We start from the raw sequence: 16,595 nt of genomic DNA, 5'->3' as shown, positions 1-16,595 counted from the left end.
CAACCAAAAATGGGAAGTACCTCAATACTAATGTATACTGTTTTTATTTTTAACTTTATATGTGAAGTTAGTGAACTTTTGCTCGTTATGTGTATAGTGATTGTATTCTCAACCTTTAAATAAAAAATCTTAAATAAGCTCTCCAGCAGAGCCAGCAGCTGTCAGCCTGGCACATGTTGAGCCTGTATTCGGCCATATGGCTGCACCTGTCCATGTCACTCCCTTAGCACGATTACACATGCAGGAGCCCAATGGACCCTGAGGTTGCAATGGTGCCAGGCCACACAGAACCTCCAGGATTGCATCCAAGTTACCCTGTCCCTCCAGGACTCTTTGTCCTGGAGGCAGGTACTTTCAAATCTGGAACGGGGGATCTCTTTTCGAAGTCCTCCTATCCTAATTGTCCTAACCATGGATGCGTCCACCCTGGGCTGGGGAGTTCATGTAGATGGGTTCAACACGCAAGGTCGCTGGTCTGCTCAGAAAAGCTGTTGTCAAATCAACTCCCTGGAGCTTCGAGCGATCAGGTACACGCTATGGGCTTTCAGAGATCGGCAGTCCAATAAAGTTTACTGATCCAAACTGACAACCAGGTAGTGATGTGGTATGTCAACAAGCAGAGAGGTACGGAATCATACCACGTGATGGCGCTCGGGGGCATGTACCTGGCCAGGACAGAGAACATGGTAGCGAACAGACTGAGTGGTGCCTTCAAACCCCACATGTGGTCCCTGGACCAGGGGGTGGAGAATTGGATATTCTGCCTCTGGGAGAGCCCGGACAAAGATCTATTTGCATCCCCTTGCAAAAGGAAGGCATCTCGGTTCTACTCCCTGTACAGGTCAGATGGCAAACCAGCCTTGGATGCCCTTGTCCATTACTGAGGCAAGGGTCTTCTGTATACATATCCTCTGATTCCCTTAGTGGCAATCTCTTGAAGCTTTGCGAGGATAAGAGAACTATGATCCTCATAGCCCCTTATTTGCCGTGACAGATCTGGTTTCCACTCCAATGGGAGTTGTCCATCCAAAGTCTGATTAGTCTGGAGACTTCCCCAGATCTCAAGACACAAGACTGAGGCAGGTTGCGACATCCCAATCTCCAGGCTCTCACTCACAGCCTGGATGTGGAAAGGTTAATTCTGCAATCACTCAATCTCTGAGGATGTGTCTCTGGTCCTGCTGGCTTTTAGAAAGCCTTCCAATAGAAAGTACTATGGACTGAAGTAGAGGAGGTTTTCCATGTGCTGTGAACAGAAGGCCCTAGATCCATTCTCCTACCCCACACAAAAACTGCTTGATTACCTTCTACACCTATCAGAAGCTGATTTGAAAACCAACTCCATTAGAGTTCATCTCAGTACAGTTGGTGCATACCAATCTGATGTAGATGACCATCTATGACCAGCCTATAGTTGTGTGATTCATGTGGGACCTATTTTAATTAAGGCCTCCTGCTTTGTCTTGGGACCTCAACATGGTGTTAGCTCAGCTGATGAAAACTCCTTTTGAGCCGCTGCACACCTGTGACCTGAAGTACTTGCCTGGAAGGTCATATTTTTGATGGCGGTCACCTCAGCGCATAGTGTCAGCAATCTCCAGGACTTAGTGACTTATCCACCTTACAGTACGTTTTATCATGACAGGGTGGTCTTGTGTGTGCACCCTAAGTTCCTGCCTAAGGTGGTGACAGACTTCCATCTTAACCAGTCCATCATTCTGCCAGCTTTCTTTCCCAGACCCCATTCGCACCAAGGTGAGCAAGCACTGACTGCACAGTTTGGACTGCAAGCGAGCCTTAGCCTTCTGTCTGGAGTGGATAGAAACCTATAGACAATCCACCCAGCTTTTTATTTCTTTTGATAGGAATAGGTTTGGCGTTGCCATTGCCAAATAGACACTATCCAATTGCTAGCAGATTGCATCTGCTTCTGTTATGCCTATTCAGGACTACATCTTGGAAGTCTTGTCAAGGCTTATTCTGTCAGAGCCATGGCAGCATCAGTGGCCCACTTGTGAGCAGTCCCCTTGGAAGAGATCTGCAAGGCTGTGACGTGGAGTTCTTTCCATATAATCACATCTCACTATTGCTTGGTTTGAAGTGGCCGATGTAACAGTAGGTTTGGCCAGTCTATCCTTCAGAATCTGTTTGAGGTATCGAACCCAACCCTCTCCCGCATAGGGCCCATTGCTTGGGTTTAGGTTGTCTCCCCCTCTGTTACCAACAGCACTGTTGTTGTGCCCGTTGGCACCTTGTTTGAGAGTCTGTTTGTCCCTTTTTATATTTGGGAGCAGCCTATAGCTAGGGATTCACCTATGTGTGAGGACTACCATCCTATTTGTCCTCGAAGAAAACAGAGTTGCTTACCTGTATCAGGTGTTCTCCGAGGACATTAGGATGTTAGTTCTCATGAAACTCACCCACCTCCCAGTGGAGTTGGGTTTCTCCTATTTCTGTATATATAATTCCATGTTATAAGACTGGAGAGGGACGCATGGTATAGCGCATGCTGGGCATGCTCAGTGTGCCAAGTCAAAGTTCTAGAAACTTTGACATAAGTTTTCCATGTCGGGGCTCCATCTGTTGATGTCACACATGTGCGAGGATTAACATCCTGCTGTCCTCGGAGAACACCTGTTACAGGTAAGCAACTCTTCTCTCTTTTTAAAGCATTTTTTTCAGATAGCTTGTTTTTCATGACAATATTAAGAAGTGGGCATGTAGACATCCATATGAGCATCTCTCAGCCAATGACACTGCTCCTAGTATCTAAGGCATTTTATCAAATAATATTTTGGAGTCATTAAAAAAATATGCACGTAGTCATACAGTAGTTTATAATTTATTAACCAGTCTGTTAAACACTTTGAATTTGATTTTTGTTAAACTGTGCCAAATTCTTTTTTTCACCCAACATTTTACTCCTGCTCCTTTGAGCTTCCAACTCAATCTGACCCTGGCTTTATTGGACTACAAAGCCATCAGCCTTCATCCACAACTACCTGCGGATTTATCCCTTGGGGCAGATTTTTTAAAAGTACACGAGCGCGTACTTTTGTTCACGCACCTGGCGCCAATTTTTTTTTTTATTATTTATTTAAGTTTTTTTTATATACCAACATTCAAGACGATAGTCCCATCATGCAGGTTCACAAGAAACAGGGGTGCAATTAAAATAAACTTTACAATTTGAACAATAGTGCAGAAAAGCAGTTACATGTAACAGGGAATCAATAACTTGGAGTAAGAAGGAAAATGAAGATCAGATAATTATATATATATATAATAACATTATAAGGGGTGGCTATTAATGCTATTACTAGCGAAGTATGTTGATTGAAGGGAGTTAAGTAATGTTGGAGTTAGGAAAGGCCTGCGTGAACAGCAAATAAGAGTACACCTGATTTCGTATCTTTTAAAATCCGGGGTCAGCGAGCGCAAGGCTGCGCAAAATTGGCAGATGGCGCGCGCCGAGCCGTGCAGCCTGCCTCTGTTCCCTCCGAGGCCGCTCCGAAATCGGAGCGGCCTCGGAGGGAACTTTCTTTCCGGCGCCCCCCCACCTTCCCTTTCCTTCCCCTAACTAATCCACCCCCAGCCCTAATTCCCCCCCCCCTACCTTTATTGCAAAATTTACACCTACTTGAGGCAGGCGTAATTTGTGCGCGCCGGGCCGGTTGCTGGCGCGCCATGTTCCGGTCCAGGGGCTGGCCCGGAACCATGGCCGTGGCCCCGCCCCCGGAGCACCCCCGATGACGCGCCGGCCGTGACACGCCCCCGACACCCCCCCCCCGACATGCCCCCCCCCCAGGAAAGCCCCGGGACTTACGCGCTTCCCGGGGCTTTGTGCTCGCCGGCAGCCTATGCAACATAAGCTCGGCTCGCGCAGGGGGAGCTTGGGGCAGGTTTTCGGGGGGTACGCGCGTATTTTATACGTGTACCCTTTTGAAAATCTGCCCCAATTGTATGCTAGCCCATTCATTGCAATGACAGACCTTGGCTGGGCGCAAAAACTCCAGAAGTTGATGCGCATACATCCTAAGTTCAAAAGGTAGGTGTCACCATTGAGAAATGGTTAAGGAACCCTTTTCCCCCTGGGCCTATGAACACTTTCTCTGCAGTGTCAGACCCAGGAATTGAACCTAGGCCTTCAATATGGTAATGAGGAGCACTGCTTTAAGCCACTGGATCAGCCCAGCAGTATCACCAAGAATAAACTAACTTATTTGACAATTTCATTAGGTAGTGTCTCCAAACATGGTTTGTTTTGCACTCATTCATAAACCAGAGTATGTTGAGTATGATCTCAATCTTCAAAATTTACTTCTACTGCTCAACTCAGTATTTGCATTGTGCCATAAAGAGATTTCTTCTAGAGTTCATAACATGTAATATATATTGGCAATACATCAAGTTATGCCTGTGTTGTGGTTGAGGACTCAGCTAGGCTGAGTCAGGACTACAGGGCAAGACAGAATTAAACTATGTAATCTTCAGCCTATACCAGCCAGCTGGCGGTGGGCAGGACTTAGACAGGGGCTTGGACTGAGGCTAGTGCTGGACTGGAGCCAAGGCAAGGCTGGAACCAAAGGCAGGTGTGGAACTGGAGTCTGGAACTAGATGCAGGGAGGCATGGCACGCTGAAGCAGGCTGGGACACTGGAGTAGGCTGGGACGCTGGAACCTGGAACACTGGAGCAGGACATGCAAGACAAAGACTAGATCAGACAGGTATCACAAAAGGCCTAGGGAGGCCACAGAGCCCAAGCTAGAATGGAAGGCTTAGGAAAGCCACAGAGCAAAACTTGGAACAAGAAGGTTTAGGGAAGCCACAGAGCAAAACTTGGAACAAGGCGGCTTAGGGGAGCCACAGAGCAAAACTTGGAACAAGGCGGCTTAGGGGAGTCACAGAGCAAAATTTGGAGCAAGGCGGCTTAGGGGAGTCACAGAGCAAAATTTGGAGCAAGGCGGCTTAGGAGAGCCATAGAGCAAAACTTGGAACAAGAAGGCTTAAGAAAGCCACAGAGCAAAATTTGGAACAAGAAGGTTTAGGGAAGCCACAGAGCAAAATTTGGTACAAGGCGGCTTAGGGGAGCCATAGAGCAAAATTTGGTACAAGGTGGCTTAGGGGAGCCACAGAGCATTCAGAGACGTGGGGGCAAGCAGGGAGACAAGCAGACTTTGACAAGGCCCTGAACATAACCAGAGACCGGGTTAAATAGTTGGGATCCTGCTGAATCATGGGTTCACAGTGACTATGAGTGGAGAAGAGGGTAAGAGCAGCTCCCTGAGGGCCTCTGATGGTTGGGAGGCTACATAACAGCAGAATCACAACAGCTCTGTGTTCGCATCTTTCTGCCACATTTTCATGGTCTCTGATTACATGATTTGATACTTGAGGATCTTCTCTTTTTCCATATGTTGTACAAAATAGTCACTTGGTACTGACACTTTTACAGAAATACTGCTATTGTGTTTTTTCCTTTCCACAACTGAAAATTTCTTGGGGGGTAATGTTTCCAAATAGGTCAGGATTTTTTTCTTTTTCCAAACCATGACAGGAATAAACTTCACTCATTAGCCAGCGCATGTTGGATATCTCATTCTCTCAAATTTTCAGCTATTTATTTATTTATCTAATTTATATACCGTCTGTCTGATGAGCAATCAAGACGGTGTACATAGCGGTCGTATAATATACATAAAAAATTTCAATCTAATTAAGTCAGTTTAAAATTTACCATATTAAAAATAAACTATAATAAGATACATTGCAAAAAATAAAACGACCTTAAAATACGATAACAATTTAAAAGAATAAAAATTAATATTAACTTTAAAAATAACAAGTAATGGTACAAATTAAGATCAGTATAATATAAACATAAAAACATAAAATAACATAACCATCGTAGACACATATTAATCAAATATAATATGCTTGTATAGCAGCACTGTTAAGCTCTTTTGTTAGTCTAATTGTGGGAGGTAATTTAACTTAACTGTCAGTTAAATGATTGGGTATTATTTAAGTCTTAGGCCTGTTTGAACAGTAGTGTTTTTAAACGTTTCTTAAACATTTTTATGTCTTTCTGTATTCTAAGTTCGAAAGGTAAGGTGTTCTATATCTTTGCACCTGCTATGGAAATTGTGCGTTCTCTTACTTCAGAAAGATTGGCAGATCTAATGGATGGAATCACGAGTAGTCCTTTGTTCGCAGATCGGAGATTTTATTGGGGTGTGTGTATATGTAGTGAAGCATTTAACCATTCTGTATGTTCACAGTTTATGGATTTGAATTAAGTACATAAGATTTTATATTCAATCCTTTGTTCAGAAGCCAGTGGAGGTCTATTAAAGTCGGGGTAATATGTTCATATTTCTTTCTTCCACAAAGTACTCTTGCTGCAGAGTTCTGAAGCAGTTGCAGAGGTCTAATGTGGGCACTTGGCAAACCTAACAAGATGGCATTGAAATAATCCACCTTGGAAAAGAGTAGTGACTGTAACACGGTTCTAAAGTCAGCAAAATCTAATAAAGGTTTCAGACGTTTTAAGATGTGTAATTTAAAATAGCCGGCTCTCATCTTCCTCTTTATGTCAGTGGTTAATCTAAACTCAGTCAATTAAAATTCCTAAATCGCGAACAGTATTGGATGATTTGATCTGCATAAAATCAGTATTAAAAAGAAAAGGTTTGCTATATATCTATTTCCTACTTAGTAAGATAAATTCAGTTTTTTGAGTATTTAAAATCAATCTCATATGTGTTAAGTGTTCTAATGGAGTTCAAGTAGATCTCAACTTCTTTTACTGTATCTTCAGTTGAGTTTTTTATTTTAATTAAGAGCTGGATACCATCCACATATATGTAATATAATATACCTAGTCCAGCTAGCAGCCTACGTAGCGGGAGAAGGTAAATATTAAATAATGTGGTTGATAGCGCCGATCCCTGTGGTACCCCTGATTCAATATTTATCCTACTAGATAAATTCTTATTTATCTGAACTTGATATGTACATTCACCAAGAAAAGAATTAAACCATTCTAAAACCCTTCCATTGATTCCAATTTCAACTAATCGTTCAGTTAAAATTTTAAAATCTACCGCGTCAAATGTGTAGGAATCACCGTGGTCAAAACCTCTAAGAACCGTATCAGATAGTGCAAGCAGTAGAAATTCTGTGCTATGGTTTTTTTCTAAACTCAAATTGTGATTGAAAAAGTATATTATTGTCTTCCCAAGTACTCAGTTGTTTTTGAACTGTCTTTTCGAGTATTTTTGTTAGAAATGGAAGGTTCGAAATGGGTCTAAAATTATTTAGATCTGCAGCAACGTTTTTATTATTTTTTAATTTAGGTTTTATAATTGCACATTTTAGTGGTGATGGAGCAATCCCTTCAGATAGGGAGAGATGAACTATTTCTGTTATTTTTTGTGCAATAAGGTCAGGACAAAATTTAAAATATTTTAAAGATATTGGGTCCCAGAGGTGGGTTGCAGGTTTTAAATTTTTTTTAATGGATTTAATTTCTAAGCTGCAGGCTAATTTAAATGAATTCCATGATTTATCATTATCAATTGGTAAATTAATTTTCTGTATCTCTTTTGTTGATAATGAAGATGAGTTTTTTATTTTATCTTTAAAGAATTTGGCAAGTTCTTCACATTTTAATTGTGCATTTTCATCATTGAATATTGTACTGTTAATTGGTGGTTTGATTAAATTTTGAACAATGTCGAATAAAACTTTAGGATTGTATTTTATGTCATGAATTTTTTTAGTGAAATAGGTTTGTTTTGCTGTATTTATTGCAGATCTGTATATAGTTAATATAGTCCGATAGGAGGCTAATGTATCATTATTTTTTGTTTTTCTCCAAATTCTTTCTTTCTGACTAAGCTGTTTTTTTAGTTACTATAGATTAGGTGTGTACCATGGGTTTGATTTTTTTCTTGGGAAGTTTGTTATTATTGGGCATAATTTATCAGCAATATTTTTTACCATATTTCCCCAAGTTGTTATTGCCTCATTAGTATTTAGCACCAATATCTATTCAAGTTTAGCGGGTAGGAGGTCAATCAGTTCATGGATATTTAAATTCGTTCTATATGAAAAGAGTGAAACTTCCGGGGAGGGTTTTGCGTTATCGATATCAAAAGTAAGGTTACATGAAATAAAGTAGTGGTCTGACCATGGAATCGGTTGACTTTCAATTTTTCCACAATCTGTTAAAATGGTATTTGTAAAAATAAACTCCAGCGTATGTCCAGCTTTATATGTGGATTTTTAGATAATTTGATTCCACCCCATAGCGGCTAATGATTCAAGAAACAATTCACAATGTGAGCTAAGTGGTAAGACATCGGTATGAAGGTTAAAATCACCAAGGATTATTGTAGGGGTTTCAGGATTTAAATTGTTCATAATATATTCAATCAGTGGAGAACAGTTGTGTTCGAGAATTCCTGGAGGACAAACTATACAGATTTGCAGTTTGTTTTGCTTTAAATAAAGCAGCTTCGAATGGGGAGGTTATGTTGATTTGAATATAATTTAACCCTAGGTCTTTTCTTGCTATAAGCATTATACCTCCACCATTTCTATTTTTCCTCGGAATGGAGAAAGCATCATAATTTTCTTTATTTATGGTGTTCAAAAGGACTAAATCACTTTTTTTGAGCCATGTTTCTGTAATGGCAAATATTGCGGATGAAATATGTTAAAAGGTCGTTAATAATAGGAATTTTTTTAGTTAATGATTGTATGTTACATAGCAGAATGGAAAGAGTTAGATCAGTGCTAGAATATTTCTAGATAACAGATACTACAAGGTCAAAGTGAACAACAAAGAGTCTCACCCCATAGAATCCAAGATGGGAGTACCGCAAGGATCCTCACTGTCACCCACACTTTTCAATATCTATCTCCTCCCACTCTGTCACCTACTTACCAATCTCAAGCTTACACATTTTCTTTATGCGGATGACATTCAAATACTCATTCCTATAGCTGAATCCTTACACATAACTATGGCACACTGGAATAAATGCCTCAGAGCAATCAATAACCTACTCGCCAGCCTCAACTTGGTACTAAACACGAACAAAACAGAAATCCTACTCATAGCTCCTGAAAATCACTCTCCACCCATCGCTCCAACGGCTAGCCAAGGTCCAGGCACTTCTTCCACCCCACATGTAAGAGACCTGGGTGTACTGCTGGACAATAGTTTCAACTTCATCAAGTTCATAAATAACACCACGAAAGAATGCTTCTTTAAATTGCAGACACTAAAGAAACTAAAACCACTTCTAAACTACAGAGACTTCCGCCTGGTCCTTCAGGCCATCATACTACCAAAACTGGACTACTGCAATTCTCTCCTTCTGGGCCTTCCTGCCTGCACCACCAAACCACTCCAGATGGTAATGAACGCCACGGCCAGAATTCTCTCAAACACCAAAAAAAGGGAACATATCACCCCCATCCTGCAGCAGCTCCATTGGCTACCGATTAAATACAGGATTCACTTTAAAACCATTATGATGATACACAAAGCCCTTCACAACATCGCGCCTCTCAACTTAACTCACCAACTCCAACTTCACACTTCCAAGAAACCAACCAGAAGCGCATACAAGAACCTGCTAATCACCCAGCCGGCAAAAACCTCACTAAGGAAACGTGCATTATCCACAGCGGGCCCCACACTCTGGAATTCACTCCCTCCAGACCTTCGCCTTGAATCCTGCCATAACACATTCAAAAAGAAACTAAAGACTTGGTTCTTCACACAAGCATTCCCGGAGAACTAAGTGCAGGTTGAGCTGATACTTTATCAGTTTAACCTCTGACCAGACCCACTTGTTGTCCATAAGTTCTTGTCCGGACCCACCTGTTGTCCATTAATTCTTGAAGAGCTCATCATTGAATCTTAATCTACCCAGATTGTTTACTGTAATCTCCTCAAATCTCCTCTAATCTTCACTGTATCTGTTAAAATGTTAAATGTATTTATATTGTTATTTAAATGTTATTTGTTACAATGTAAGCCACCCACGTGGCGACAGTTTTTATTTCACTGTACACCGGTGTGATATGTATTTTATACAGGAACGTCGGTTTATAAAAACTAAAAATAAATAAATAAATAAATAAATATTTGCAGAAGATAATGAAATTTTACGAAGAAAGTTTCTATTTTGCTGATTGGAAGATCCTTCTAATGCCCATCTTAATAGTTGCATTGTGCCAAAAAGAGCGTCCTTCTAGAGGTACATGAGGTTACACTTGGGACTGTATTCTGTAACTTTCTGCCACATTTTTTTGGTTTCTGATTACATTCTTTAATACTTGAGGATCTCCTCTTCTTTTTGATCCACAGAATAGTCGCTTTCTACTGACACTTCTATCACCAATGCTGTTCTTGGGCTTTTCTCTTTCACCACAATATCCAGTTTTCTTGGAACAAGTTTGGAACAAGTTTATCTGTTGGAATGGGAATGTCCCCGACTTCTTCATTGGCTACAGTTCTCTCAGGGTTGTGATCCCAGGGTTTTGCTGAAACAATGATATTAGAATGTTTAGACATTTCCAGAGGATGAACCATACTACCATGTTATGCCTTTTTATATGTCTTACTAATAAGCAAAGCTGGTGTCCGTGGTGGTTTGTGATTAAGACATATGTATAGCTATGAAAATATTGTTAGCCCTTCTATATTTAAGGTTAACTTGCCTCTAGTTATTACGGAGCAAACTGTTGTATAGCTCAACATAATTTGTTTTTCTACATTATCGCATTACTATACAAAAAAGCAACATCAAACCCATTCACTTTCCTGGAACCAAAAACAGCCTCTTCCACGATCAGATACCTTCCAAGCTGTGTTCAAAGTTATTTTGCAATCTCCTATACAAAGTCAAATTAGTTCTGTTCCTTACATTGTGGGGGAGTTCATTAATTCATGTTAAACTGTATGTAAAAAGTCAGTATTTATGCTTCAAGCTATTGATTAGTGATGTGTATTTCTTTGAAAAAAAAATGCGGAGAAGGCAACAAATGAGGAGGTTTTCAACTTGTTCAGAATGGAACAATCTGAAAATGGTCGTCTTCAAAAATATGAAAACATTTTGGGGTATTTTTGTATTTGTGGAATTTTTTTTTAAAATTGCCTTTATGCAGTCCTGAAAACTAATGGGGTCAGAGTCTACCCCTAGGCCTTCCTGGGCCTCCTCAGGCCCCTTTGAACCCAACACATGGCCCAAAAATCTAATCTGGCTCTTCCTGAAGCATACCTGGGTTTAGCCCAGATTAAGCCAGGGACCTGGTTGGGGCCTTGTCATGCCCCCCCCCCCCTTCCCCCAATTCAGTAAGGCAGGATAAGGCCACTCCAGCCACCATTTATTACCTTCCAAGATCTGGCATAAAAAAGGGCAGAAGCAATATGGGTCTTGGACCTTTAGAAATGACTCCATCTGACTAAAGAATGGCATCGAAGTGACATCACTTCAATGCCTTCCTCTAATGTGGCCTGCAGCATTATGATGTACGGGGGTTTCCAGGGCCACAAGAGACCTGTCTTTTAATCAGTTCGTTATAATTTTCTTTTGAGATTTTTTCACATTTAATGGGGTTTTTTTCAGTTTGCCAAACAAAACAGACTGAAAAAAACATTAAATGAATCGAAAAACAAAAAGCCTGAAACAAAACAAACTGAACCAAACAATTGGCGGCTACACATCCTTATTACTGCTAGTGTAAAGCTACAGTATCACAAAACAAGAATTAACTTGCAAACTTGGGCCTCATTTTCCAATATCGCATTGGTATCGCATGCGATACCAAAAAGGGGTGTACCTTATGCTAATAAGCATGTGTATCGCAAATTGTGATAACAGCTATGCAAAACGCTCTTAGCGCAAGTTGCACTATTAACCCAATTTGGGCTACATTGCCAGTATATATCGCGGTTCACGATGTTTCCGGACAGCCTGTTTCAGTATGCTGCAGGCTGGGGGGGGAGGGGGGAGAGAGAGAGAGAGAGTGCGCCTTGCTATACTGCCTCCTCCCTAGACAGGTATTTGTATCCCTGTGGGAAGCCCACCTAGTAACTCGAGGTGGGGATTAGGTATGAGTGTAGGGGGTTGGGGGCCACTTTCACATTCAACATGAGACGTACGAACAGAACAGAACAGTGGTCTCTTGTGAATATTTGCTGGCCTTCGGAGTGAGGAAACTCACTCCAAGATGAGATTTGGGCAATGTTCTCTCCACCTAGCTTGATGGACACTCTACCTGGGCAACAACAAGCTAGGTGGAGAGAACATTGCCCAAATCTCATCTTGGAGTGAGTTTCCTCACTCCAAAGGCCAGCAAATCTTCACAAGAGACCACTGTTCTGTTCGTACATCTCATGATGAATGTGAAAGTGGCCCCCAACCCCCTACACTCATACCTAATCCACACCTCGAGTTACTATGTGGGCCTCCAACAGGGATACAAATACCTGTCTAGGGAGGAGGCACTATAGCAAGTCTCTCTCTCTCTCTCTCTCTCTCTCTCTCTCTCTCTCTCTCTCTCTCTCTCTCTCTCTCTCTCTCCTGCTGAAACAGGCTATCCGGAAACATCGTGAACTGTGATAAACCTTTACCGGCCACTAGCGCACAAACACTGCGGCTGTTTCGCGGCACACGATAAATCCTCCCTACTTTATATTTACTCCGCCCCCTGAATTTAAAATTTGCATTCGCAAATCGTGTTAACGGCTGTTAACACTATTTGCGGAATTATCACCCGCAGTAACTCCTTGGAAAATGACCCCCTTGGTGTGGCATGATTGTTTTGGTTTATAAAAAATAAATGAAAATAAATGAAAGCATGCAGAAAACCAAGATACATTGTCAGCTTGTTTCTTTTCACTTCTGTTAATCTTTATAGATCATTGTATAGATGGATCTGGGTCATTGTATAGATGTTATAGGCTGCTGTATTAAGTAGTGGCTGGTACCACCAGAGCCTGTGACATATTTCCGGCACTGGTAGAAATCCAACTACACAATATTTTTACTTGACATAATTGCACGGAACATAATTGCAGATGTTCCAGCTTCAAGGCTGGTAAACAATACAAAATCAAATGCACCTCCATTGTGGATGAAACGATTCCAGGCACTCCAAATATAAAAATGTATAATATTTATTCTTACACATCTCCTAAGTGCCAGTGGTTCTGACAAAGATGAAAGTTCTCAGTCAAGGCCCTGATGAAATTTCTTTGTCAGTGCAGAGGCACTGGCACTTGGAAGGTCTGCATGAATTAATAGTGAATGTGTGTATGGAGTGCCTGGAATTGTTTGATCTTTATTCGATGTTCCTGGAACTGCCATTAAATGTATAAAGTTTTAAGACACCAGCTGTGTATCACGTCATCTATAGAACAGTTTGTTCCATAAAGAAAGCTTGGATCCTTTGTGGGGTGTGGTATCTCTGATTTTAGGATTTATGATATTGCACAGTGATACCTTCTATTGGATCATTGTAGGAATATGGTAAGGATGATGTATATAGTACATGAGCTTTGGGGCCTCACAATCCACCCTCCACCTTCCCCACCACCACTTCTTCAGCTATCTTTTGCGGTGCCAGAAGTTCATGTACTGCAGCATCTTACATTGATGCATTGAAAAGTATCACATCCTACAATGAATTCTAGGATTATGATGCAATATCATTCTAAATCATTAGATCACAAGTCTTCAACCAGATGCTGTGTGTCTTCCTGAAATGATCGACTTATAGCAAGAGTAATTTAGAAAGAAAACTAGAGAAGAAGAGTAATTTTGTACAGAAGCAGGGTATTTGGTGCATAATGAAATCAATGCTATACTCAAAATCTGAAAAAAAGAAATGGCTGACTATATTGAGAAAGAACTGTAATTTTTCTGACCTAAACCATTTTTTGTCTGTTTTGCTTCAGGTGTCAATGAACCAAGGTTCTCAAGGAATGCCGCAACAATCTTACCAACAGCCAATCATGCTACCTAACCAATCAGGTCAAGGGACACTTACAGCCACTGGAATGCCTGTCTATTGCAATGTCATACCTCCATCCCCACAGAACAGCCTAAGGCTGGTTGCACCTCACTGCCCTACTAACAATGTTCCAGTTATCTCTGCCAACTGCAGGACAAACTGTTCAAGTATTAGTAATACAGGATGGCAGGTCAAATACTGACACTAGGGCAACTGCGGATACTGAGGAATACCAGTGCATATCAGTGCTTTTCTTGACAAATAACATATGGCCTTCAATAAAAGAACTCAGTGGGAGAATCAACTGAAGACATACTTATTAGCACTGCTAACGAGAATGCTGCTGGTATTCTGTAAAAAAAAAAAAAAAAAGAAAAAAATGTTTGCTGGTTTATGGTGCATATTTTGTCATGTCTGCTAGGTATGCCTTTATAGCTTAGCTAGTGACATGAATTCATTGAGGTAAGATTTTTTCCTACCACTAAACACCACTGTGTAGATTGTAATATCCCTGATTTGGATTAGTTTTGTACTTTGTGTTGAGTTTGTGAAACTAAAGTATTTAAGAAAATATATAATAAAATCACATTGTACCAAAGCTGTAATGGAAAAAAAAGACCTGCTGAAAGGAAGGAATAATTTATATACATTATAGAGTTTTTTATGGATATATACTGTATTGTAGTGTTTAATCACAATAAAGCTATTTGACCTCATGAAGAAAGGTCATGTTTCTACCACTGGATTTGGCTTGTCTCTTTGTTTAATGTGTGTTCCTTGTTATCCTCGGCCTTTTAGCTGGAGTACCATTTTAAAATAGAAACATGATGGCAGAAAAAGACCATATGGCCAATATAATCTGTCTATCCTCATCAATCATTCAGCTCTACAATCCCTACTGCTACCTCATAGATTTCCCTGTGTGTTACCCATGCCTTCTTGAATTGATATTGTCCTTGTTTCCACCACTTCCACTGGGATTTCTGTAAAGAATATTTCCGTACAATACTCCTGAGTCCTACCCTCTTTCACGCTCATTCCATAACCTTCTGTTTATTGAAAGATGCCTGCCTCCTCTGCATTTGGAGATTTTTATTTTTATTTTTTTTTATTTAACATTTTTATATACCGCAATTCATGTAGCAAAGTTACATATCATTTTGGTTTACATTATAACAATAACAAGCATGTAAGAATGCAATTACATTAAAACAGGGGCGTGAACTAGGATAAGAGTGAACAGGGTAAACATATATATATATATATATATATATAATGTCGCTGTCATTGATTAATGTCATTGTCATTGAGATATATAAATGTCGCTGTCATTGTTCCCTTATACTGCCTTGCCTCTAAGATACATATGTTTAGATCTTTAAATATGTCCCCATATGCTTTACAACAATGAACACTGACCATTTTTGTAGCCTCTGGATTGACAGCATCTGGCTTATATCCTTTTGAAGGTGCAGTCTCCAGAATTAGGGATGTGAATCGTGTCCTCGATCGTCTTAACGATCGATTTTGGCTGGGAGGGGGAGGGAATCGTATTGTTGCCGTTTGGGGGGGTAAAATATCGTGAAAAATCGTTAAAAATCGTTAAAAATCGAAAAATCGAAAAACCGGCACATTAAAACCCCCTAAAACCCACCCCCGACCCTTTAAATTAAATCCCCCACCCAATAACTTAAATAACCTGCGGGTCCAGCGGCGGTCCGGAACGGGCTCCTGCTCCTGAATCTTGTCGTCTTCAGCCGGCGCCATTTTCCAAAATGGCGCCGAAAAATGGCGGCGGCCATAGACGAAAAAGATTGGACGGCAGGAGGTCCTTCCGGACCCCCACTGGACTTTTGGCAAGTCTCGTGGGGGTCAGGAGGCCCCCCACAAGCTGGCCAAAAGTTCCTGGAGGTCCAGCGGGGGTCAGGGAGCGATTTCCCGCCGCGAATCGTTTTCGTACGGAAAATGGCGCCGGCAGGAGATCGACTGCAGGAGGTCGTTCAGCGAGGCGCCGGAACCCTCGCTGAACGACCTCCTGCAGTCGATCTCCTGCCGGCGCCATTTCCGTACGGAAACGATTCGCGGCGGGAAATCGCTCCCTGACCCCCGCTGGACCTCCAGGAACTTTTGGCCAGCTTGTGGGGGGCCTCCTGACCCCCACGAGACTTGCCAAAAGTCCAGCGGGGGTCCGGAAGGACCTCCTGCCGTCCAATCTTTTTCGTCTATGGCCGCCGCCATTTTTCGGCGCCATTTTGGAAAATGGCGCCGGCTGAAGACGACAAGATTCAGGAGCAGGAGCCCGTTCCGGACCGCTGCCGTTCCGGACCGCCGCTGGACCCGCAGGTTATTTAAGTTATTGGGGGGGGGGGGTTCGGGGGGGTGGGGGATTTATTTTAAAGGGTCGGGGGTGGGTTTTAGGGGGTTTTAGTGTGCCGGCTCACGATTCTAACGATTTATAACGATAAATCGTTAGAATCTGTATTGTATTGTGTTCCATAACGGTTTAAGACGATATTAAAATTATCGGACGATAATTTTAATCGTCCTAAAACGATTCA

At 41.4% G+C, this 16,595-nt stretch overlaps 1 protein-coding gene across 10 annotated transcripts in view; it reads left to right on the top strand.

Annotated features, from left to right (window-relative positions):
- ARPP21 (cAMP regulated phosphoprotein 21) overlaps nucleotides 1–14,782 on the top strand; it is an 896,408-nt gene extending 881,626 nt beyond the window's left edge. For all 10 annotated transcript variants that reach the window (XM_029589611.1, XM_029589613.1, XM_029589614.1 and 7 more), the window contains one exon: nucleotides 13,982–14,782. In XM_029589611.1, the coding sequence (XP_029445471.1) occupies nucleotides 13,982–14,239 (258 nt within the window). In that variant the 3' untranslated portion in view covers nucleotides 14,240–14,782. The remainder of the gene's footprint in view (nucleotides 1–13,981) is intronic.
- Nucleotides 14,783–16,595: the final 1,813 nt, after the last annotated feature.

The sequence above is a fragment of the Rhinatrema bivittatum genome, chromosome 2 (genome assembly GCF_901001135.1).
Source record: "Rhinatrema bivittatum chromosome 2, aRhiBiv1.1, whole genome shotgun sequence".
Lineage (NCBI taxonomy): Eukaryota > Metazoa > Chordata > Amphibia > Gymnophiona > Rhinatrematidae > Rhinatrema > Rhinatrema bivittatum.
Note: the sequence above shows the minus strand (reverse complement) of the source record. Positions and strands in the feature narration are given on the sequence as shown.